Source organism: Rhyacophila brunnea, unplaced genomic scaffold (assembly GCF_057557595.1).
Source record: "Rhyacophila brunnea isolate RB1 unplaced genomic scaffold, BYU_Rbru_1.0 scaffold_1, whole genome shotgun sequence".
In the NCBI taxonomy this organism is placed as follows: Eukaryota; Metazoa; Arthropoda; class Insecta; order Trichoptera; family Rhyacophilidae; genus Rhyacophila; species Rhyacophila brunnea.
This window is the reverse complement of record NW_028232751.1, coordinates 60,665,314-60,693,188: the sequence shown is the minus strand read 5'-3', so window position 1 is coordinate 60,693,188 and position 27,875 is coordinate 60,665,314. Positions and strand designations below refer to the sequence as shown.

General features: G+C 31.6%; 2 protein-coding genes across 8 annotated transcripts in view; one reads left to right on the top strand and one right to left on the bottom strand.

Moving 5' to 3' along the window:
- The window catches only part of LOC147080024 (cyclic GMP-AMP synthase-like receptor), a 29,249-nt gene extending 21,474 nt beyond the window's left edge, over window positions 1–7,775 (top strand). Inside the window, exons 3-4 of the mRNA XM_085946268.1 lie at window positions 6,666–6,834; window positions 7,762–7,775. Coding sequence (XP_085802394.1) covers window positions 6,666–6,834; window positions 7,762–7,775 — 183 coding nt within the window. The remainder of the gene's footprint in view (window positions 1–6,665; window positions 6,835–7,761) is intronic.
- A 7,352-nt stretch (window positions 7,776–15,127) lies between these two features.
- Glut1 (Glucose transporter 1) overlaps window positions 15,128–27,875 on the bottom strand; it is a 59,734-nt gene continuing 46,986 nt past the window's right edge. For 6 of the 7 annotated variants that reach the window (XM_085947618.1, XM_085947639.1, XM_085947647.1 and 3 more), the window contains 2 exons: window positions 26,297–26,406; window positions 15,128–18,021 (listed from right to left, as the gene is read on the bottom strand). In XM_085947618.1, coding sequence (XP_085803744.1) covers window positions 17,915–18,021; window positions 26,297–26,406 — 217 coding nt within the window. In that variant the 3' untranslated portion in view covers window positions 15,128–17,914. Of the gene's footprint in view, window positions 18,022–26,296; window positions 26,407–27,875 lie in introns of those variants that run through there. The other variant, XM_085947670.1, reaches the window with a different exon arrangement.

The following is a 27,875-nucleotide window of genomic DNA, read 5'->3' as shown; positions in this document are numbered from 1 at the left end:
AGGTCGCCGCGGGGAGGCCAGCAGATGGGACTTGCTGGCAGTTTGGCATTTTCCAACTTTCGCTATGAACACATCTACTGGCGTCAATGTGTCCACATGGGGCCGACCAGCTGTTGACCACCAATGATCAAATATTACCATTGTTGAATGTGTGTTTCTTTTACATGACTAACTTTAGTGCTTAGTGAAAATAACATAATATTCTCTAGCGCGCGCTTATGATTATCCCATATTTCCCCACACTCGAGAATTAAATCTTGTTATAGCCTCACCCAGAAGGCGAACCACTTACCATTATTTGTATATTCCCTGGTTGTATCTACCAAACCACTTTGTTTTCATCCGATATCGTGAAGCATTTCCTTCTGCATCGGATCACTGCTAGAAATAAATTTTAAGTATGAAATTATTTACCTAGGAATATGAAACAAACAATTCTTTAGTGTCTTTCTAACTTGCCGATTATCGTCAAAGAAACCCTTTTGCTGAAATGTAATCCATTATTCAATGAATTAATGGTCAGTCCCGCCCACCGCCCACCAGTTTATAGGGCAGCGATTTCCAAAGCTGGGAGGCGCGGAGTGTTGCAAAGGGAGGCGCGAAAAGTTTAACACAATTAATGTAGCCACAGGTATGCAGTTTCCAATTGCAAAGTTTATAAAACGGCCGCTAGTTATAGACTATATAAAAAAAAACAATCCTATAAAAGGTTGTTTGCAAACCTGTGAAGATATGGAGACTAATTTTATAATAGTACTTTACGGCGCTACTTTATTTCAGGGCTATTAAATAGTTTAAATATGTGGTTTTGCATTGCAATTTGATGTGTTATCTATAATATAATGATTGATATACTTACTTAAATGATAACTCCCGTGTATAATTTAGGAAACACTACTTTAGAGCACCACACTGCCCTTAACCTCAGCGATAGGTAGGTGGGCCCGCCAAAGATCCTGGCCTGGGGGTCCGCTTCAGGATGTGGGGCCCATAATAGAATCCATTTGTCAATGAACGATGATGAATTTGGATTGAAAAGGAAAAATAGATAGAATTATCATGCGATAATTCATTGAAACAAAAACCCTAGTTCAATTTTGGTTGAATCTAAGTGAAGAATAATACTTTGGCAAGAAAAGCAAAGCAAGTTGTGAGTAAAGTACTGCTAACATTCGTAACATCATATTTATGCGAAACGGGATTTTCTGCATTAGCTGCAATCCAAATATTAATCCAAATATCGACCCGTTTGATAGAAAAAGAGCACTTTGTACTAACAAGCACATTCATCGCATGACAAACAAATTAATTAAAATTATAACATCCTTGTTTATTTTTATATATTCATTTTTCATTTTTGTATTTGTACATTTTTAACTATTTAAAAAGGTGTCTGTTATTATTAATGAAATAAAGGGAGGGGGAGGCGCCAAGATTAGATTTTTTTTAAAGGTAGGCGTAGTAACATAACGTTTGGAAACCACTGATATACATTACATAGGAACTAGCTTAAACAATGGTCAGTGTCACAGTGCTAAATACAATATCCCAAGATCACTGTTTATTTTTCAAATCATACACCTTTCATAATGCATATTTTTCACATTTTTGTTCGTACTGAAAATTTAGTATGGAATAACAACATTTATCGATAAACAATGAATAAATAACATTTTCATTACCTACTTATTCTTCTGCAACATCTTCTTGGCTACGTGAAGGAAGCGCTGTTGTCGGCTAAATGGGAGGAGCTTGTTAGTTTATAATGCAAGTGCGGTTAAAAATGGGAGGAGCATGTTAGTACACAGTTTTAACACGTAGCCAAGATGTTGTTTTAGTGAATTAGATTAGAATGAAGATTACTGATAGGTATTTTTAACCCATTGGATACAATCGGTGTCAATTTGGCGATGCAGAACAAGATGAAAATAATTTTTAATCATATTTCGTTTTTTTTTAAATTGCTAGCTATCAATTTATGGTAATGGAAGATATATTTTTTAAGAATTATTTGAGTCAGGTATATAATCTATTTTTATTTAAATAATTATTAATATTAAAATTATATTATATTAAAAATAGTATTCAGTTCGGTAGGTATGAGATGTTTGAGATAGTAACAAATTGGAAATGGCCGTCATCTTTATTATTATTCTTATTTCATAAATTATTATATTATTTAGCTCCAGTTTTGGTATATTATATTTGATTTATTATTTACTTCTAGCATACCTTTGTCATTTTGTATAAAAAAGGGTTAAAAACACAAAAAACTATATTTCATATATTTTCTTGATTCCACTGATACACACAATCAACTTTAAATATACTTAAACAAATAATATAATAATTCACTACCTATAAATATTTAAAGGAATTATTTGAATTATCAATAATAAATGGGTTCTATCAATTTTAGTAATCAGTGTGCCTTTTTAAGTGATCCTGAAAAATTCACCTTGTCTTCAATGGGTTAATTTTGTTAAATGTCATTAATGGCAATTCAAATTGACTGTTCTTTTACTATGTTTTAAAAATCTTACCTAAAAAAGAAATGAAATATATCCTAGTCAACTTCCTGAATTTTGTTTATACTTACGTATTTATGGCTCCTGAGCTACTTTTGGACATTCTTATTCGGTGTTGGCAAATTTGAATAGTTCTAACATTTAGTTTTATGAATATTTGATATTAAAAATAACAGCGATATAGTTTTCTATATTCATGTAATTCAGAATTATTGTATCGATGAGAACTGTTTTAAGACGTGTCGAATCGCACTCCGACCTGGCGCGCTCCGCCACACTCTGCAAGTGGAAAAATGCTAAAATTTATCAAAATTAGACAAAATATAAAATAATTAGCCAGTCAAGAAGTTTTAAACTATAGACTATATGAGGTGATGAACCTTTTCCTATCGGGAGGCAGCATTCATTTATCTTAAATTAAATAAGGCCGCATTTAAGAAACACACATAAAAATGGATGTACGGTCATCCCTCAATATACGTGGTATATATACCAAGTAAATGTGGTACATAGGTTCCACGTTGTGTATAGGTTCCAAAGATTTAAAAAATACGCTCTTTTTGTTTTTCCTCGACTGCGTAAAAGTAAACTAAGTATATCGAGGGATGAGTGTAGATTATTTTTTTAATTGGAGGAAAACAATGAAATTTATTATTTTTCTACGGGTTTAGGTACCCTTTAAAATACATACATACATTATAACGTCTATTCTAAACGCCAAATCATAAAATGTGCAGGAAAGCGAAATTTAGAAATTATGAACCTATACTTAATTCAATTTAGTTCTGTAATATCGAAATATTAAAAAAATCATTTTCTGTGTTTCAAATTACAATAAATTTTGGGGAATTTTTTCCAATTTCAAATTTCAATACATTGGCAAATAATATCACATAGGATACTTAAGAAGTGGCATGTAAATAATTTATTCTTAAATTAAATATTATAATCCTATGAATTTGGGTTTATACAGAAATGTTGAAAATTTCATAGAGAATCGATTGATGCAAAAAAACGTATTTCAAAAAATTGGCGTTTTGGATAGTTTAGAATTGAATAGACGATAATATACTTTTATATTTACACGGATATAATGGAACGAAATGCTAATTTCAATGCGATTTCATGAGTCTCAAAATCGGTAAGCCTTTCATTGAATTCTACAATTAATACGTCAATAACAGCTGCATATTCTTCAAATGACTCGAATATATAATTATTCTGCTCATCAATCAATCATCTTCGCTAACTGGGGGGAATGTCCATCGTATTTTTAAAAAAGAAACGAAATGTCTGGATTTTTTTCCTCATCTCAAATATAGACTTAGTTTTACGTTGCAAGGAAATATTCAAGTCATTAACATGATATTATCACACAAAAATTCAACATTCATGTGGAAATTTACTTTCAATAACTCACAACGCAGATTCTGTTCTTCATAAAATTCAACTATCTGTTCTCGCAGAGATCAATCAGAAAGAAAATCACATGTCCCTGCGATAGCCAACCACTTTAGAATGATGCGGCGAATCCGGGTTTGGGTCGAAATCCCGAAGACCGGAACCCCGAAGGCCGAAATCCCGAATGCTGAAATCCCGAATGGCCGAAATCCCGAAAACCTAAATCCCGATAGCCGAAATCCCGAAGGTCTAAATCTCGAATACCGAAATCCGGAAGGCTCAATGGAAAACCCATTTTTCCACAAAAAATAGTTTTTTGTCTCTCTTGTAAAATTTGCGCAATCCAAGACAAGTGTTAAGATTGCGCAATTATGACTGTTTGTATTTTTTTTTATTTTTCGGGATTTCGGCTTTCGGGATTTCAGCATTCGGGATTTCGGCCTTCGGGATTTCATCCGGCACCCGGCAAATCCACACTGAATATCTCATCGTTAGACTTCAGCATGTTACAAAACTGTGTTGCATTTGCACGAATATATTTAACAATACTTTTACTTGTTGAACAGTGACACTTCAAATAGTAGATTTGGCACAAAGATCTTGTTGATGTAAGATACAATGAAAAGAAATGATGGCATTTGCATCTAACATCTTTTTATACCTAATAAATAAAAAAATAGATAATCAGTCAAAAGGCTGCACTTGAGACCCTAAAAGGCCGCAGGTTCATCACCCCTGGTATAGATAATAATAAATTGAAAACTTAAAAAAAATATATTGTGTAAGCACACATTTTTAAGGGCTCTTGCTATAATTCCAATAAATTACTGAAACAATTTTTATGGCTTATTGTATGACATATTTTTTATGGGAAATATAGAGGCTACTTTTTGTGGTATTTTTTTGTTATTTAATCAACCCATAGAATACTTTCTAGTAGACGGCCAACAGTGACGACTGTTTTCGGATTTACCCCTTGTCGTGATACGTATCTACTCCCAAAAGATGTAATATTCTCGTTAATACTTATATTTTTACTCAATAACGTCCCGTGGGGGTAGGCAGATTGAGCGTCGCCTAGGGGCGGCGGTTACTCGAAGGTGATATGCCGAGGATAATCATTTGGTGGGTATATATAGAAATAGCTACCTACCTTAATAACGAAAATATCTTTCCTTAAAAAAAATCACCTCACTGGTTGGAAACGAAATGTATTAATTAACATAAAAGGTTTAACAGGACTGTGATTTTTTGTCTGGTTCGCGATATCTAGTTTACTTCCGTTGCCCTTCGACGTCCTTGGTGACCAGAAACGGTACGAACACGGATGATAAAAAATATTGTAGGTAAAATGGGGCGGCATTATGGCGCTGCCCACGGGCGGCATTTTGTCTCGTGACGTCACTGTTTTTACTCAATTTATTACGTAAAATTATTTAGTAGTGTATAATATGACCTGCCTATTCCTACACTGTGTATATTTTCATTAGTAAAAAGTTTTGGGAGTACGATATCAGTACGTATCGAGTACCTATCCTCGTTTTACTCCTCTGCATTTTTTTTCGACTATCTCGACTATGTCCGATCCTGATAGGATCATAATATGGCCCTCCACAGAGTGGAGGTTTGTATTGACAGATTTTGTTTTTTACGAAAAATGGATGTCAGCCACTTGCTCAACCTATTAGGCCCATACCCTGACACACACAAATTGAAAAACAATATGTGTAGTTGCCAGACCCAGGATTCGAACCTGGGACCCACGGCTTTATAGTCTAACGCTTACGCCGCGCGGCCACCGTGGGTGTAATAAATGTGAAGTGGGTTTAAATGTTTAATATTACCTCTCTGCATAGGTAATATTAAAACAACCAACACATCAACTGCTTAATCTGCAAACCAGCTAACTCCACTTTTGACCAAAAATGAGATTTTGATCGTATTTCGTATTGTAAAGCATATTTTCTATGCTGATAAAAAATTTCAAATTCCTAAACCTATAAATAAGCCAATTTCCCAAGTGGAGTTACCTTAAGGATTTCAAGTTATACACATTTATATTTTTTATAAAAATCGATGTTTTTTAAAATAGATATAAAAAATATTAAAACTATGAATTAGTCAAAAATCGCTTAGGTGATGCTTAGAAAACTTAATAAACTAATTTTTAGTAATAAATATGACCATAAAATATATGTAATAATAGAGTGCGGTCCGATTTAACAAATTTACATTTTATTACATTTTTTACAATTGTAAGTTTATCTTTGACTTAAAATAAAAAATATTTTTCTTTTTAATGTTTTCAGATACATATTTATTCATTAATATAGTTTAAATTGTAAATTATCAAAAAAATGTCTCAAATTGAAAGCTTCGTATTTTTCCGCTAGGTGCCTCTTTAAAAATGGCTCAGTGAAGACTTCGCCTTAATGTGCCCTTTGTTATGTTAACAAGCCCGTAGCATAGACAATTGAATATGAAGTATGGCTAATAATTATTTTCCGTTATGGAAAAATAGCTTGATTACGCGTTCTCGCGCTCTCAGCGTTTACGACTCTCGGGATTAGCTTAAATTTCATTGCCAATTATTTCGTAGCGTTTCTGTATATAAATACTATATCTGTTTATTTAACTTGATTTGTGATTTTTAAAGAGTTCTTATTTTATTACCATGTTTCTAATTGACTGTCAAGTCCGATTAAAATAAATACCCAATAACTTATTATTTTTCAGGTCAAGCAACTGAGGACCAATCGTAAACTGCCATACTTGAGCAGTTACTACATAAAGACTGTATTCCTATTAACTGTGGAGGAGAAAAGGGATGATAAAACTTTTTGGAATAAAAGTACAGCTCACGTTCTGATGTATATGCTCAACAAAATCAATGAAAAAATTCATGGCGGATTCATTCCCTCCTTTTGGAATCGACAATTTAACATATTGTCGACTCTAAATCCAGGTCAACTTGATCATTTAAAAAAAACTTTGGGAACTACAATTCAATATATTGGAAAATACTTTAACGATGCTGTGAAAATTATGAAGCTGCTATTGCCATGAGACGATGGAGTTGTATACCAGTCCGCTGACAGTGCTTTGGTTATTTGGTTGAAACGTTTATTCTATGGTTTCTATACAGGACTTGGGTTCTGGGTGATTTTTGAATTATGCAAAGAATATTTATTTTGAAATGAAACTTTTTTATGTTATCAATATATTATTATCTTTTTCATTTATTGGTTGAATATTATATTATTTTATTATGAATTGGATACAACAAAACTATTAACTCATTTAGTGCTGACACCGCGCGTTTGCGTTAGTTGGCATTAGATATAATTAACATGATATTTAAATGTGGTAATTAAATATTAATTAACAGGTCAGTAGTGATTGTGTTAAACAATGCCGCTTCTGAAATCGAATCACAGAATCATAGAAAACAAAAGGTGTTTCATATAAACAAGATACTCGACCAGTTTCACAATATTGTATTCAGTAACGGTCCATGGGGGTAGGCAGGTTGCACAGGAGCGGCACATTATAAAGGGTGGCGAATGAAGGAATGAATACAAATATTACAAATTGTGACAGAAGTGATGGTTTTCTATGAAGCAAACGATGCGGTAAATTCATTAGAAAGTATTGGTATCCTTGTTTAAAAATAATAGAAAAATAGTGACAGCAGATAATTATTGTTGTTGTGTGATACCCATTATAATATTGTAATGGCAATTTATTCTAAAGCTGCACTCCTGTACGCTCCGGTCTATTTCGAACGCTGTTTAGGATAAAAATGGTTATTGGTCATTCTCTCAAATCATAGGGTCCATGCCTTAGACTATAGATACATCGTCCATGCTATATAACCACATTGAAAAAAATAGTACACGGATAAGATCCAACCATAGGGGTCAAAATAAACTAGTTTTTGTAATACTTGAAGATCATTAAAACATTCTCAAAAACATAAATAAATAGTCTGCATTGGCAATAATATTTTAGAATAAAATAAAAAAATCAATATTTATTCATGTACTTACTTATATATAATATTAAAAAATAATGACGCATAGCCTTGCGTATTTTCTTCGGTTTTTCATATTATGTTTTGGTACCAATCGATGCGGAAATGGAGACGACGAAATACATCCATAAATAATGACAAATCGCATTGTATAAAGAATTGCAGGCAAATCATTTAAAGAAAATAATCATTACGTTTAATGTAAATATACGATTGTATAGGTCGTTCCTTAGGATTGGGGAATTAAAAATAAAAATATACAATCAACAAACCTTATGAAATTAATTATCGGCAGTCACTCAAATATAACAACTGCTCGTTATTTTACCTCAAACATAATCTCTAAAAATGGAAAACTGCTCAGTGATGGAGAATATAATATGAAAGAAGAGTAGTTTAAGTGCTTCTGCGATATCTTTGAGTGATTTGGAAACAAGGAAAAAAGTAGAATAAAACATATGCCTTCAGTTAGAAATACAGTGAATGATAGAATATCAATAACTCAATTGTAATTTTTAAACCTAAAAAGGTATAGAAATAGAAATCTTAGAAAATATAAATCTTAAAAACTATTTTTTAGAATACTAAAAAAAAAATACCATAAAAAACTGCTTGGCACGTCAGACAGTCGAAAAATATTATTTGGGAAATTTTGGCACGCATTCGTAAAAAGGTTCGCCATCCCTGCTATATAGTGTTTGTTATCTTGAAAAAATTGTGCTTACGCAATACTAAATATGATATTCGAGAATTTTGAGCCTAAAAATATTTTAATAGGTACTTACCAAATTTATGTCCGAGTTATGGAGTAGATATCATATTTTTTGTCTAGCATGCACTTGTTTTCCTGTCAAAAAGGTGTTCTTAATCGTGAACAATATTTTGTCTGAAGCCATAGGTAGAATGACTGAATCCACAGTCAAAGGTCTTTTGGTTTGTGAAATCAACAAAAATCTATCGTGGAAAGATTTTCACGTATCTGTCACCGTGTAGTGTTTCACCATATTAATAATATATGTATCCACGTGTTCAATAATAAGTCCAGTCTTTGTGTGTCGAAAAGGTGTTTTCGTTATAACATTTTTGCTAAATAAATGAATGCTATATTGAGTTAAGTTGCAAGAAATCTTCAAATTACCTAAATAATACACCTATTATAAAAAGGCTCCAAGATTGTATGTTATTAAGTCCATGTACCCCACATCCTGAAGCGGGCCCCCAGGCCAGGCTCTTTGGCGGGCCCCCTATATATCACCAAGTGGGCTCGCACATCAGAACTCGCCGCATGCGTCGAATTCGTCGATGTGACGTCATCGTAAACCAAGAAACAAACGTTATCAAATGGAGCTTCGCAGATTGGCCGATGCAACTGCGATGCTGCGACGATCCTGCATGCAACATGTTGCATTTGCTACAGCCTGCATGTTGATATCTAAAAAGGTCGACTCCGCGCATGCGCACAACCGGCCATTGCACAGCCGCAATCGGCGAATCGGCCATTTCTCTCCTGACTGTTGCGGCGTTTGACGTTTCCCGTACATCGATAAAAATGGCAGACGAAAGAAGCAACATCTCATTCGTACAGGAAATAGAAAAATACAGATGCAAATATGATTATAAACGGCGAGATCACTCCAATAAGGATACGGATGAATCCAATATCCACCAACCAACCAACGCGAGATGAGTTGTTATGCAACCTTTCGATTGTCTCTTGAATGCCATCGATTGAGTTGTCGAATAGGACAGCGTCATCGGCGTATTCCAGGTCGCATAGCTTCACCGTGGGAGTAACAGTATGCATCGGTCGGGTGGTATTGACTTCCGTAGTATGAAGTCAAAGAGAACGAAGAGAAACGGTGCAAGGACAGAACCCTGTCTGACTCCTGTCGTGACCCCGAACCATTCCGTGACAGTGTCTCTAATTCTGACACAGCATTCGCTATTCTCATGCAGGCTTTTGATTATGGCAATGATCTTGGGAGGGATCCCGTATGCTCCCAGTATCATCCAGAGGGAGGGGCGGTGCGGACTGTCGAACGCCTTCTCATAATCCACAAAGCAGCAAGCCTTCGGACTGTTCAGCTCATGGCTCTTCTGGAGAAGACATCGAAGGTTGTGGATTTGGTCTGCACACGCTCGACCAGGCAGTAACCCGGCTTGGTTTTTCCTGAGGACGTGCATTATTGGGTCCCTTATTCTCATCAAGAGGATGTTTGTCAAAATCTTTCCCGGAACACTGAGTAGCGTAATGCCTCGGTAATTGTCGCAGCTTAAAGGGGCACCTTTTTTGTGAAGTGTGATGATTTCACCGTTCACCCAGTCCTTTCTCTTCTTCCCACACTCTTCACGACTCTCTCCTTCACACACCTCTTCTTCGCTCTTCCACGCTCTTCCACACGCTCTTTTTCACACACAATAACCAAAAATTGCATCGCACAACTATATATTTTAAAATGGTAATAACCCTGAAGTAAAATAGCGCCGTAGGCGACTTTTTTGACTATTAGAGCAAATTTACGACGTACGTTTATCTCATTTATCTAGTTGACCCGCCACGCCGCCCCCCTGAGGCCGGGCCCCTAGGCTAGAGCCCTGTCAGCCCCCCCTTTGTGGGGACCATGATAAAGTCATTTCAGAGCATTGAAAATATGTATTTATTTCGAAAAGTGCAGTAGGTACAATACTATAATTTTGATTCCGCAAAAAATGTAAAATATTATAATTTTGAAGAATTCAAGACAAAAAATGTTTATGTACTACAGTTTTTTCAGAAATATCATCGAAATACAACATTTTACCAGAGATGAAGGTGTAGAAACGGACTCATCGTAGACATAAGCAGATTCTTATGCTTCTCTGTTTCGCTTATTTTTAATAAAAATGTATTTTTTCTGAACTACAGATATATTTTATTTTTGCAATAACAACCTCATTTAAAATTACTTCCACTTCATGTATTTCGAAAAGAGAACAAGCCCACCTAAAATATGTATTTAACGAAAAAGTATTAAATAGGTACCTTAAAAAATATTTTCTTCATTTGAATGCAGTTAACACCTACTATATAAACTGATCCTACATTAAAAAAAACTTTTTTTTATTTTTTTTATACGAGAGACATTTTTCACTCTCCTGAATAATTATAAAAGTGTGACTCGTAACGTCAGCTTTCAAACATGTTTAATTGGTTTACCGATTATAACACTTTTCTGGTATTTTTATCATAAAAACACTCATGTAGTAAAATTCCTAAAATATTTATGTCTCAATATTTTTTTTCCGTTAAGTGAGTGCTTTAGGCGTAGGAGTACGACGAACTTTTACTTCGTAACGTCTACAGTCTTGAAGACTCGATCTGATATTATTTTGTGATTTTGATTAATATTAAAATTTAGTTTTCTAAGTAACAGTAACAAATAGAAAGATTTTCGATAAATTCATAGTTTTAAAATACCTACATCGATTGTAATAAAAAAATCGGTGTGTGTACTTATGTATGCGGGTTAGAAGTTATACTTCTTTGGCGTAACAAAATAAATAATTATTGTATTGGACCAAAACTCATCTTTGCCATACAGCGGTTATAACCGATTCAGAAGTGCCCATGATGAATCAATAAAAAATTAGCAAACCGCTATTTCGACCATCTTTGCTTAAACAGATGAGTGTACGACTATTTTCGTTAACAATAATAATTTATTACAGATCAAAAGTAAAACATAGCCTATTTAATGGTTTAGCTGAAACCTTATATTGGCTTTTGTGATGAAACATAATAATTATTATTGTCTTCAATTATTATAAACCGCTAATAAATAAATTGACATGGGATTTGCGACAAATATTATCCTAAACTGTAAAAATATGTATTTTTCTAAATGAAGTGTCTAAATATTGTAAATTTACAACATACCATTTTTTTAATTATTTACCAACTCAACATTCACAAAATTATTTATTTATTGATATATAATTTTAATCATAAAAAATACTTACATAAATATAGCCTCGAATCTTAATGAATAATCATAATAATAAGTTGTGTTGCATCGGCGCGCGCAAATCCGTCACACGCCAAAGGTGTTACATCGGCGTCATACGTCAAAAGCGTTACATCGGCGTCACACGCCAATTGCGTTACATCGGCGTGCGCAACTTTGTCACACGCCAATCTCTGATCTGTTTTCCCAAACGCACCAAAAGAAGTATAACGAATAAAAATGAAATTTTGTGTAACTTGCAACCCTTTTTATTTCTATCAAATCTAATTTTGGTTTGATGACAATATTGAAGCTCGATTCGATATAAATAGAAAGGATTTCATATTATACCTACACATTTTTATTTTTTATAAAAATCTATGTTTTTTTAAACAATTTTAAAACATTGAATTTATCAAAAAGTTTCTTTGTAAGTTAGAGAAAATTTTATAAACTAAATTTTATTAATAAACATGATCACAAAATAATATGTAGGTAATAATAAGATGGGATCCTTTAACGAATTCAGATTTCGCAACATTTTTTTTTGAATTGTAAATTTATCTTTGATTTAAAATATATATATACTTTTTTTTAAATATTTTTAGTTAAGTATTTATTAATTAAAACACTATAAAATGTAAATTCTCAAAAAAATCTCTAATTGCAAACTTTTTACTACATGCCTACTTCCCGTTTATAATTAATTGTAAGATGAAATTAATTTTGAAATTGCACCAGTTAGGTATCACACATGTGAGTTAAGGTTCGCATATATAGATATATTAAGATCGCATATATTTGGATTCAATCTTCAGACTCAGGTTAGAGTGCAATAAGATAGAACTGTGTTGACAATATGGTTTGTCCACCACAAAGGCATATTATCTGTCTTTCTCTTACGTCCAATGCTCATGTTTGTCACTTCTGCTCCCAATACCATATTTGAAATACTTACATATTTACTATCTTCTTGACCCATATTTCCAAGGAGCCCTGTCATGAATGCCGGCACTCCATTGGCACGCGAGTCAGACGATTTACAGTCTTCGGACTTTGTTTTCGCGTGGAGCACCCCAGATTTGCGGACTTTTTAATCCGCAGACCAGGCTCGTTGGATTTCAAACATGTTTGATATTTTACTCTCCGAGTTGCCAGACTTCGTCCGTCGATCACTATGCAAATTCGATTTGACATTCGGACCGAAAAAAATCTGTCATTATTGTAAAAATATTTTCATTGATTAATTTGTTAATTAGAAATTGAGAGATTTACCAATTATTTTTTTATTTGTAATTATGAAATTCATAAAATAAAAAGTAAAACTTGTGTTGTTTTCACTGCTATATTATTTTATGCAATAATCGCAACTTTTGACTTTTGATAACTCGACTTTTTTATTCGTTTGTTGATCAGTAGCAGAGCATAGACAAATCAGACGATTTATTGTCCTCGGACTTTTGGCTCGCCAATGGAGCGCTGGATTAACAGCCACAGCGGCTGGGGTGGTTATCAGTATTGATAATCTAACTTAGCGAAAATAATAAGAATTAAATAATAATTAAGAATTTTATACAAAATACTACAAGTAACTTTGTCCATTTTTATGGCCACAGAGCTACGTGAATCATTGTTCCATTTTAAATTTAGTCAGATTCTTATTTATTTCCACCGCTCCATCTTATAATTGACAGAACTGATTATTATAGCCATGTCTATGTATCGGTGCATTGAATTAAGATTGTTGAATTTTTGGACAGCCTACGAAGCTCCAGGGGTCACGACTCACGACATACACATTGAATACCATTGGTATGGAGAATATATAATATTATTATACTTGCACTGTTGGATATTCATCGTTTTTCGAATTTTAGGTAAGGCCTATCGATGGCCGAGCGGTTTAAGCCTCGGCTTATAATATCACGGGTCTCAGGTTCGACTCCTGGGTCTGGAAAATTCACATAATGTTTTACCGCTCGCCGTGATATTAAAATTGTGTTAATTCGAGTGTAACGCAAAATGTTACCATTACTATTTTATTACAATTTTTCACAACATTGCGACGAGCAGGGTAGCCGAGCGGTATAAGGCTGCAGTAATTGTATAAAAATTGAATTGAAGTTGTTGGGGTGGGTTCGAATCCAACTTCCGACAAATATTTTTATATTTTATTACTAATATGTATTTCTTAAATTATTAATATATATTTTTAACCTTAGTAAGACAAATTTACGTTAATAAGTAAATACTAGCCTAAACAAATTGACAATAAAAAATATTCTTCTGTTTATAAAGTATCTAAAATTGTGTATGGTTTAATGGCATAATTTTAGATATTTAATAAATAAATGAATATTTTTTGACTATTATTTAATATAACTTGGATTTAGGGTTTAATTTAATTTTAAAAAGTAACAAAAACTATCTACGTCAGTGGTCAGTAACCTTTTGAGGGACTGGGTAAAAAAATCAATTTTGAAAAAAATATCTGGTTAGTGTTTACATGCTGTACCACCGCTACATGGAAATACATTGGAATGTGGATTTGTGTCTTCAATCGCTCTCAGACATATACATGTTCCAATGTACGTTCGCGTAGTAGAAGTACTCATGATGAGGCTACTGATGTTTAGTTTTTGAAAAATATTTCAAAGTTTCACAATTTTAGTACGTAGGTGAAAATAGTTGGAGATTTTTTTTTTGTTATTCTGTTTTTAAATTTGTGTTTGAAGTCAATAGTATCGACTTAATAGGTTGAGCCAGTGTCTAACATCTATTTCTCGTAAAATAATCTGTTAATACAACATTGACTCTGTGGAAGTCCATATTATGATACTCTCAGGATCGAACACGGTGAAGTAAGTGATATGAGTAAGAAAGTTTTCAGTACCTGTGTGTCAACATTGAATTATTTTTTGTGCAAAATGGATAAAATATCACCTAGCAGTGAAGTCAGAGGTCGACAAATCGCGGCTCATTGGGTGTAAATGTAAGTATCAAACCAAGATATTATCAATCACTCCATATAAAATGCTTTATTCCATACTTACACCATTTTGTTTTCTTCGTCGAAAGAAATTGACTGATATGTAGGTATTCACCGTTTGGTTTGCTTAATGGGACGATGTTTTAAACACTTAAGACATAATGAATAGTCAAATTATTTTATTCTTCTATCTTCAAAATATTTATTATCTTCAATAAAATGGAAATGGGAAAATCAGTAAAAAAAAATCAAACATCTTTTTCAGCGTTATCAAATCACATTATACCAACTTAATAAAAGAGAAAATTTGTTTATATTTTGGAAAATGAAATCAATGAGTCAATCAATATTTTTGCAGATTTTAAGAGTACAAAAAGGGCAGGATTTTAGCTGAAACAGAATTTTGAAAATGTGTATGTGCATTATAGTTTTATTTAATCTAAAATTTACTTCTATGCCATGTCAATGTTTTTTTTTTCATTTGTATAGATTGATCACAATACAATATTTTTGTGTGAGAAAACCAAATAATAATAACATTACATTTCTCCGCTGCTATTTTCAGTTCAATATCAAGATATTCTTAAACATTTAAACCTAAGAGAATTAACAAAACAACAACAATGGGTAGTCTAATAATATTTTTTTGGCAAGAAAAATAACAACAAATGTAGGTATTTAACTGTTTGAACCAAATATACAACAGAAGTTACATGCTCTTATTCAAGTTATATTCTATGAAGTGATTCTTATAAGGGCTAATAAAAATTATTGTTAACATTTTGCTAATTTGATAAAGCAAGATGCAAGTAATTGCACCTTGTCCGTTATCAATCACTAAGCCTGTCCAGCCTGTCTCGCGTCTGGAGCGAGAGTGTCTTTTCCTATTTTTTACAATCACAGTTCCCTTTGAGTATAACATCTTAATTAATAGGGAATACCTTTCGTCATACCCAGTGTTAGAGACCTACCGATGTCATTTTTATAACACGCGTCATTCAGATATTTACTTTTTTAGAATATATTCTATTTTACTTTAGAATAATTGCCCCCAATCTTATGAATATACTTATAATAATACCAGTTGTATTGGTGAGGAGCTAATGCTATTTCAGCAGTGAGTTTAATGGATAATTTTTTTTATGTGGGGGTGGGTAAAAATATTTCTTACAAATTGATAAATTGTCGTTGACAATGGTAGGCTATGGATTTTAATTATATCCACGCTGGGCAGAAAGAGATAAAGCTACTAATACTAATTTACATTAAAAATAATCATTGTTTGTAGGTATTTATTAATTGGCAAGTATTCATTCTCCAGCATCTTGCGAAATTCTCATTTTTTTGAGTATGATAAAAAAATTCAGTCAGTAATCATAAAAACATTAGTTTAATACATAAATCTCTAGGTGTGGACAAATATCATGCCGTTTTATTGTAACTGCCATTAATATTAGTAAGTATTGAATTGCTCCTTTGAAGTAACCGTTTATGATACATTTTGAGACCAGGGCAGATGCACAGGAACGCAGATCGGAGTTGCCAGTCCCCAGTAAACTAATTTAATACAATAAAATAAATTCCTTTGGCATAAACTTTATCTTAAATGAGGAAAATGTCGATTACCAAAATTATGATTGCATAAGACCTAATGTAATCATTTATATAAATTTAGTATTTTTACAGGGAGAATTGGAAGATATAAGTTAGGGGTAGCACAATGAGATTTTCCTCTAGACATATTCACCGAGAACCAGTCAGTCTTTCGGTCTGAATATTTGCTTATTTCTATATTATAAATTTTCATAAGTGATAATACAGTGTTTATGACTTTCAACGATTTTATAGTTAGTTGCCTTGGAGAACGAAGCACAACCTTTATTCATAATTAAGTCCCACAGTTAAATAATTGTCTTATGGGAAAAATATTTACATGAATAGTATCATATTTAATTAAGATCGATTAGCAAGTATTTTGAAGTGTCCCTAAATTTTGAGCATAGAATTTAGTAAATATTAGACAATAATCACAAACTACTTTCTACAATCGTAAAATAAGAGATGTGAAAACTTGTAAAAGTTACATATTAGATCAGGTTCTTGTACTTAAACAAAATCTACATGTGCTTTATGACAGGTCATATGAAAAGTAGAATCGTGGTTTAAAAAATTATTACTACCTGTCATTGTGTCTTCATAATGTTCAATGAGGAACTTTGAGTAGAAAATTAAATAATGTCTTGGACCTCTAAAAATAACTTTTTTTCAACTTTATGGAATTCAGTTTTCTTCTGTTTCGTTTTGTTTGATATAGGTATGGAGATTAAATTGCAAAATCCTTAAAATTTACTAAAATTTTGTACATGGGGATTTATTTATTATTCCGATAGATGTTATCAGGTTCACATGGAAACCCCAAAAAAACCATTATTATTTATAAGAGAAACAATCATTCGATTAATTATTACCACTCCACTCCATTAAACACTCGTTCTCTTTACACTTTCATCCTGACTGAAGATGAATCATTACTATAAATTGAATTTAATATCTTTGTTGCATTACATTTAATAGGCATCGAATGTATTGATGTAAATTAAACACTGTTCCAGAAATACGAATGTTAATGATGGAATGAAAATAAAAGCGTGCAATACAACAGGGCATCGTGATAGGCCGACATGTGGCACAATTCAATTTACAATATCCAATAGCAAATATACCTACATTAACAATATTTAATATACATATATGGAGTTTTGCTAAATGCAAAATTAATTACATAATGTATGTATAAATTTAGAACATATGGTATGCTAGATTAGCAAAGTGAACTTCGCCACTAGCGTTGGGCATTTGGGCGTTTGAAACCCAGTCGCAGTATTTTGGCAGCTGCTTTACCTCGTTGTGTTATGATAGAGAGAGGTGCTGCGAGGATATTGTGCTCCTCATTGTACGGATTGCGATGACCACCCCACTGTCAGACGTTGCCACCGCTGTTGGGAAAGCGAGGCGGAGGCAATGGTGGTGGGGGCCGACCTCCCACTCCCCGAACCGGCTCACCGTGCGATGAATGTTCTGATACAGCTGAAATACACATTCAAATAAACCTATTAGTCCGCAGTATATACAATAAGGAATATAGTTAAAATTATTACATTTAACATACACCTCTCGCAGACCAGCCGGGCAGAATTATTATAAAACGGTTGTTAAAAGTTCCTAATTTACTTGAGCATTTTAACAGAAAATCAATGTTTGACCCTTGTATTGATAACTGTATGGTACCCACTGCTGAAATGAATTCTTGGAATGCCGTTATAATTCAATGGATACTTCCACTTTTTGAATTTATTGCATGTTGAAACAAGTGAACAACGGATGCGTAAGTATTTTTCTGATTTATACACAATTCTTCTGTATTTGAATTGGTTGAAAAATACAATTATCAAGGGGCCCATAAAATGAGTAGGTATTCATAATGGTCAGAAAGAAAAAAAAATCCATGTAAAAAACTCTGATTTTGCTGCATTCATTTTTATTTTATTGCTACATTGTGAAGAACCTTTATTTACTGCTCGGAGAATTGCTAGTCTTGGGATATTATTACTCTCAAATACTTATAATTTCATACTACTATTTTTGTATAAAATAGTGTTAATATAATATATTATATAATATTACTCCAAAAATCTACATAAAACACATAATACCATACATATATTAGTCTTAAATTAAATACACAACCTACAATTTGCATTTAATGACAGTGTTACTATGTGTAGTTAATTATTACTATAAAATACACACCTACTTACTAATTACGGATATTCAAAAATATACACGATCATTTTTAATAGCTTGATTTTTTTTTGTCCAAGCTATAATTAAGAACCTAGTTATTGTTAGCATTTGTAGCACATATATATATATATATATTTATTATATAATTACCTGAACAATTATTTGTATACAAACATATGTATAAAATAATATAGTAAACAGTATTTAGGATGAAAATCATTGATCCACACTATTTTTTTTCATAAAGCAGTGTTTATTAGTTAAGCGTGTGATTTTGTGTTTAAATCAAGTCTACGTGTTTGGTGAAATATATTATGTGCCAGAGTGTGAAAGTGCCTCTGCCTTTTTATTGACCCACTGGTTAAGTTACTGTATTAAAAAAATAGCAGGAGATCTATTTTTATAAAAAAAAACATTTTATCATAATACTTTAATAGTTATAATAATATAAATATTGAAAAATAATTAATGTGGTAGCTAATAAAATAAATAAAATATTTATATTAATAAGGGGGCTTAATCCCATAGTGTTTTTTTATTTATTATACTTATCGTAATTAATAAATAATAAATATGATTATTAAGTTATACCTACAAATTAAAATGGTTTCTAAAGTAATATTTTTTAATACACCTAATAATAATTTTATTGTAATGTAGTTAATATTCGATTAAGTCTATATTCCATTAGAAATGAAGGTAGATTATTTAAAAAAAAATAATATAACATAATTTGTTACAGTTATAATGATTGCATATCTACTGCGAATAAATCATCAACTTAGCGATACAGAAGATTTGATTTTATGGATTTCTCTTTCATTTGTTACTATAAAATTTATGTAACGGGACTATAAATAGAAAATAGATTAAAGCATTTCAGAGCCTACGATAGAGGAGGACCATCACTTTTGAATGCTTGAAACGTTGAGTAATTTTGAGATCAGACAATTCTGTGATAGATATTAAGGACCGGAGTGCTGAATGAATGTAAAATATAACAAATTTGGGATATCCTTTGCAAGGTTATTAGACTAAATAAGGTGTAGACTTTGTAGGAAAAACGAATATGACGTCATTATGATAACTTTTCTTTTCTCATCTTAGAAATTAACATTAATCACATAATATGCAAACATTAAAATTAAACTATGAATTTATATTAAAAACTATATTTTGATAATGGAACGTGATTTTACATGTCTGAAAATAGTTAATTGCTGACCGCCGATGAAAAAACATGTAAAAATCATATTTTTTAATAAAAAATATTCTTCTCTATAATTATTTTAGTATTTTTTTTTGAATAGAAAAGAGTGAAACTCCAAATAATAATATGTAAAATTGTCGCAAAATATATGAAAAACGAGAACTTTTAATATTTGTATTATATGACAAAGACTGCGGTTTACAATAATTCTTTTAATGGAACTTTCTCAGTTATCTTTTTTTGAATAATTGCATAATTTCACTAATACAATATGGATTGTTACGTATTTCATACATCCTAAAAATCGGTCCGTGTACTTATGTACGCGCGTTAGATGTTATACTTCGTTGGCGTAACAAAACAAAAACAAAACTTGTGATACACTAGATTCTTCGACTAGCTCTTAATTATCTTGTTAAATTACACACCCAAGAAAAAGGACCGCTTATTGGAACGCCGTTGGTTTATTTCTATACACTTTAACTTATATTACTAAATTATATAATTATTTATCGTTGTTTTTATTTTTAAAGTAACAACTGGCACTATGACGTTTTATAGTTAGTTTACGTAAGGAATTGCAAATGGCTGACTATAATAAATTCGCTGCCTAGCAACGGAGCAATTCTAAACTGTAATATTATACTGTATAATTGTTACGATTGCAGTATCATTCTGTGACGTAATGGTTGTGCGTTCGGCTGATAACCGAACAATCGTTGGTTCGAATCCAATCGAGTGTGTTTTTTTGTGTGAAAAAATAAATTATGTGTTACATGTCACACGCCAAAAATACACTCTGATCTGATTTTCCAAACGCGCCTAAAGAAGTACAACTTCAATAATCTGTTGCAATGTCTCCAAAATTACAAGTAGATTACAAACTTCATTGAATAATTATTTACCGAATATAATATTTAACTATTTGCATTCCACATGATTGTTTGTCAGAATGATTTTTTTCCGAATTTACGAGTCAATTACAATTTACATTGAAAAATTTACCACATATATTTACTGTTTCATGTTAAATTTGATGAAAATTGAAGATATAAAGTACCATATGTGACTTTATTCTCGATTTTAATACAACATTGTTTACAACAAGGTTCTTGTATAGTATTAATATATTTTATATTATGGAGAAAAGACAAGTTATCATAATTTTATTATAAAATTTATCATACAAAATCTACAGATTATCTAGGCCAAGCTTGTAAAAATAACCCAAATTTTTAATAATTTAAGTAATTTAAAACTATAAAGTATTGGAGATTATTTTTCCACGAACTTATGTAAAAAAAAACTTTGTTATTGTTTAGTTGTGTAATCATACATACGGACACATATTTATACTTCTGATTTCCCATATAAATATTTATTATTGGGTTCAAGAGGGGGGGGGGGGGGGGGCGTGTAGACGATGGGCTTACAGAGTGTCGCCCTGAGTTCAACACCATCATTGACTAAAGATATAGCAGTACACGTATCATATCAATGCTGGTATCTCTTTCGCAAGAAAAGTATTGATTCTTGCAGGTATTGATATTGAAAACTTTGGTCTGCAATAGCTAAAAATGCAATATATGAATTGAAAAATCATATCGAAACATAGTATTCGTATTGTATTGAAAGACTGTGTGTACTACAATACTTGTGTCAGTATAAGATTTTGTCCACTAGTTTTGGTAAAAAAATATTGACATTTTTTCAACACTTTTTCATAAAAATTACTAAAAAGTCTGCCATAATGGCCTAATGTAATGGAAAATCATCATTTTTGGTAGGTAATTAAATTTCTTACAAAAATGGGTTGCTCAATTTTGAGCTGTGATATATTTTAACATAGCAGTGTAGCTAGCAGTGGCGAACGGTGGAGGCAGGCTGTTAAGATCAGCCATAAAATAATGCACACTAAACTTTGTGAGTCATCCGTATTTGTTTTCATTGGACTTAGACTATAATTTACAGATGGTGTTGATTAGTTTTTAAAATTCAATTGCACCCTGCGAAACCAAGCCATAATAGACAATACTCAAAAATTATGCAATTAAATCATACATAACTTTGGATATTTTATAGATAAAACAATATTTTTCATCTATTATAGTTAGGTTAGGCAGGGCTTAATGAATTTAAAAAAAAAATAACCAACAATATGTGTAATATGTATTCTTAATCCAACGAAAACAAATAAGTATGAATGAAAAAGTGTGCACAATTTTGTCATATGGCCAAAAATATACCAAGACTATTATGGTTTGGTTTAGGCAGGGTTTAATTGATTTTTAAAAAACTAACATATACCATCCGTAATTTGTAAGTACAATAAAAATAAATACGTATGACTAACAAAGTTTAATGTGCACTATTTATGGCGGATCTTAAAAGCCTACCTTGACCCTTCACGACTGCAGTGTAGGTAGTATTATAGTAATATATTCTGTTATAAAGCAAATTAATTCCTACATCTAATGGGAATGTGGATCACTAATAACCAGTAAGTCGGCTTTGGCAATTTTGGCAATTTGTATGAATTCATTTCACAATTTTTACCATGAACGACTGATAGAGGTACAGACGCATAAGCCGAGTGTCTTCTAAAGGTGTAGGCAGGCGCCAGGCACCGATGTCGCTCAAATGGGTTTATGACTGCATAACACCATTAATTTAGTGTGTGAGATGTAAAACAGTCTAGTTTTCAATAAAAAACAATGGCATACACTTAAAATATCCTCAGTTGAGTAAAGAATTAATCCTAATTGTCGGTTGATAGTACTCGAAGAATTTTGGGGTATTTCACCATGCGGCAGATGTTCACAACCGTCATGTTTTCTCGATACCTCTAGGTGGAAAACCTCAAAAATCTTAAGCAATAAGAAAAACAGAATTGTTAGACACATATATAAGACTTATATGAGGCTGGAAGTAAAATAATTAATTAAACAGCTGAAAGAATTGAACCCATCTCCGGAAAAGTAAGAAAGAAAAACTTTTATAAATATTTCAGATAGAACCAGTTATTCTGTGTATAATAAATAGTATCGTAATATTTAAAAAAGACTAATAATATTCACCTTAATCTAACACAACTTAGTATTTCAATGACAGGAGACATTATAAATATTATTAACATTACACATTAGAATCAATATATAGGCTTTCATTATTATTTAAAATAAAAATGGAAAATTGTGCTTTATATAATTATTGGGAACAATTAAATAGTATCCAATTAAATAAAAAAATATCGAGATAACGCTAAGTTTCGGCAATTCGGTTCAAATGACATATCATAAACGTGTGTCAGTCAAATCAGTCAAAAAACGTTAATAAATCTCCGTGGGCTCTTCATCTTGATAACATACGTCTTAAAGTGGTGATACCCAGGATAAATTACATTCTTTTAAGCGATGTAATCTCAACTGAAGATATCAGGATAATATTACTTTTCCAAAGAGGGGCTCAATTGTTTACTATTCATTCAGGTAACTTTGATGAAAAACCGACCGATCGAAAGGTTGGCGCATATTATCCCCTCTATATTTTTTGGAGAGAAGTCTCACAAGGATAGTCAAACATTATACTATTACACAAGCAATATAATCATATAAAAATATAAAAAATTCTGAAAATACTAGTAGATATTTTTGTGTTGATATTAGAGGGAAAGGAACGTACCGCACTTACTTCCATATTATTATTTTTTTGGATCTGCCCCTTTCCATTGCTCTAACTTTAACCTACAGTATTTTTCTCTGTATATAATATCAAAATAGCAGTGGTAATAATAATATATTCGCAACATATTTTCTGAATTAAATGTAAATCACCCTTCTATATTTAAGATAGTATATTAAAATAACACCCCACATAATCGGTATACATACTGTGGGTCTAAGTTACACCAATGGATCAAAGTTCCCTGAAATGATTGTATAGCAGACAGAAATAATAAATTTGATAGGAAGTTTGAAATAGGGATATCACCCTGGCTCTCCTCACCCTACGTTGTAAACGAATTGAAGGACCCAATCTCAACTATAATAATCATTCCATTGGGAATGAATCCTGCAACAAACACATAGGGTCAGGAGAATCATAAAAAATACTGTGATATTCCAAGTATAGTAATCTAATCACACAAACGTGATAGTCGAAGAACCACACAAAAGAATATAATATGTGGACTGTACTTTTATAGATAGATAATCGTAATAATATTAAAATTTCAAATGTTTACAAAAATATTTATGTAACAGATTTGCTAAAAATTTATTATAAATGAATTAATTGTGACAGCTTAAAAATACGTTTGAATTATTAATAACTTAACAAAATATTTATTGCGATGCAAAAACATGTTTATATTATGTATCTTTTTATTCGTTTCGTCTTTATATCGACTTTAGAAAGAAAAAAGGGCGTAACCCTCAGTTTTATTGCATAATAACGTTGTAGACGACGAATTAATAGACGTTGTGTCAAAGGATGTAAGCTGGAAATGGCGATTTATTATCTAAATTTAGCTAGCAATTAATAAAAAGGAAGTGACGTGGTAAAAACGACTAAACCAACATTATTGTCAATTTTTAAAAAATTAAGTCAATAATTAATATCAGATTAGGGATTTAAAATCATATTATTAATTATCGCGTAGGTACTTACTTCAAGGTTATGTCTATTTTGTATTTTAACTTTGGCCGAAAACTATAACAAAAATGTTTTTGTGCTTCCTGTAAAATTTGATTTGTGCGGATTGCGCGCTTTTTCCTTTCCACAGTCGATAATATGATGTATCTACTTATGTTTTGGATAGTAATTATTTTATTATATTAACATTGGAATATGTAGTCGAAATAGAAAAAGTTTTTGAAGGCATAGATAGGGCATCTCAATGAGATAACAAATATTATAATATATCGTCCAAACATCATTAATAAGAGGTAAGTCACACTTTAAACAGCATTACCGACTCATTTAGACAAAAAAATGCTAGACAAAGCAGGTAAATAACCTATTTGGCAGGACAAAATGCTAGAAAATATCGCAACTATTGTTTTAGCCAATATTTTCCCCTTGAAAAATTATATAGTAAGATTCTTTTTTTGCTTCTGAAAAAAATCAACTCTCAAAAACAATATTTTTCAGCATTTGAGAGCATTTTTAGAAACAAATCTAGCACCATTAAGAACATCCTCATACTTTTTCAATTTATGTGATAGAATCATGGACGCTGAGTGTATTGATCAAAATACTTAGAAATTAGTGATATGAAAAAAAATGGACTTTACACAGCATGACTAGTGATTAGAAATTTGGTTAGAAAAATGCTAAATTGTCATGATCATAACAGAGAACAGTTGAACGACGAACGGTAAATTAAAAATATTAAAAAATATCCAATTATCTAAAGACTCACACTATTATTTTAGCAAGTCATTGATTATTTGAAATAGTCCATACTCAATTTCTGTTAACAATTGCAGTGGCGGGCTTTGGAACGTAGAGGCCAGAGGGACTAACTGACTGAGAAAAAGCCATACATTCCAACTACCAGTATAGGTACATAGTAAAACGTAGTCTAGTAGAAACACACATTGTCATTAAAAATAATTATTATTGAAGATATTGATGACATATTATAATAATATTAACGGTTTGTTTTTTGTGTACAACAGGGGTAGTCAACCTGGTCCCTACCGCCTACTAGTTGGCGTTCCAGCTTTCATGGTGGTCGGTGGGGGTTTTAAAAACATTTTCATTAAATGTAATTTCATCAGACTTCATGCTTCTATGTATGCAAAGTATAAATAAAAAGATTAATTTAACTACAGTAAGTTGTTTTATATAGATTTATTCTGCCAAAATTAGCAAAAGTCTGACATAAAGTATTTGGTAAGTAATTATTATTATATGCTTTAACTTCTGTAACTCTGCTCTATAAATTTTATAAACTAAAGTTACTTCCTTACTTTATAAAATCACCATTACTGTGGAACCGGTGGGTGGTTAGAAAATTTTACTACAAATTTTGATACAAAAGTGGGGAGTAGGTATAAAAAAACTTGACTACCCCCGGTATACAAGTATGTATATCTTTGATTTTGTATGTTATACGCCCTTTTGATATTAGTTGCAGGGATTTTTTATGTGTTAGGTAATATTGTATTCAAATTTGTGAGAAATAATCATCATTTTAAGATGATGGTATGATTTAATAATTGTCAGACTGCTTTGAATTATTTCGAAGCCTATTTTTAAATCTTCTAACGAATCTATTGCATCATCTGCGCCAAAGAAAACCGCCTCTGAATATAATAGATGGTGTATATAAAAATGGCTTACATGAATCAGGCTTTTCGTCGGTTGGGGCCGGCGGTGGAGGCAATTGTTGTTCCAGAGCATTAACACAGTTTAACATGCTTCCGTACAGCCGGCTATCCCGTAAGCTACCCCTGGAAAGCAATAAAAGTAAAATAAAACACCCGCACCCATAAAAAAAATCCGCATTGACATCAAACAATAATCTGAATCTAATACTTAAAAGTTACCATGAAATAATCTCAATTTAAAAAAAAATATCCACTTCATCCACTTCATCCGTAGACCCTTTTAATTTCAATTAAATTCTGACGATATCTTCAAAACGTAAAATTGATATCTTTAAGATTTTTCAATATTCTAAGATTGAATTAAATAGATATTTGATGATTTATACTATTTATTTAATTATTAATAAAAATATGACATTCCTTATTTTTATATTTACCATACTGGAAAGAGAAAAGATAGTGTAAACCTATGGAATAATGTTTATAATAACAACAGATAAAAGAGTAAAACAAACATGATTATTACATAATATAATCTTAATAATATAATATAATAATTGATTATTGTTATTACATAATTATTTATATTACTTATACTTTTTTTCTACATCACAAATACGACCAACGAATTTTTCAACAAAATCATTTTTATCAAAATATTTTCTGTGAATACTTAATAAAATGAAAAATATAAAATATCAAAACTAAGTTATTCAATTTTAAAAAGATGTTATAGTCATTTAAAAAAAAGGAACTAATTATTATGTAATTACATCAATATTTATAGTATTATTATAATTTAACATTACATAAGTTTTCATAAACTTACATAATATATTTATTATACTTAGTACATTATTTAGTTTTATAAATAATTATTGCAGCTTATAAAAACCTAGTTAGAAAGCTCATTAGAAATGATTAATAAAGTATAATCTTCATCTCATTTACTGAAAGTTTAGAATGATAGATACGAGGGTGCTATATTAGCAACTTTTAATGTTAAACAATGCACTTTTTAGTATGTATTATTTATACAATAGTTAATTTAAAAATGACAATTGAAAGGTTCTTTACTATGACCAATTATATACAAACACACTTTAATAATCAGATAAATCAGATATTATATTATAATAATATACCCACTAGAAAAAAATCTTTGAAAAAATTACGACGCCGACGGGAGTCGATCGCAAAATTCCGAATGTCAAAATTAACCCAATTTGTAAAACCATTTCAGATTATGAATACTTGCTTTTCCCTTAACCATCCGTCACGTCTGAATACCCGTTATGCAGGCGTATACCGTGGCGTAACGAACGTCGGGCGCTCTTCAAAGTTTCCCAGGAGCAACTTCCGAAGACCTTGGTTGGCGTGCACTGGAGTGTACATGATTCCTACCTCGGTATAATGTATTACGGTCAATTATGAATACTAGCTAATTTCATCGTTATTAGGTAGGATGCGGATGGTTCAATGGTAAAGCACAACTGTAATCCGATGGATGCTGGTTAGATACTCGTTGTATATTTTTAAAAGATTTTTTTAGTAGCGTTTTCAAATTATAATATAATATATTCTCAATAATA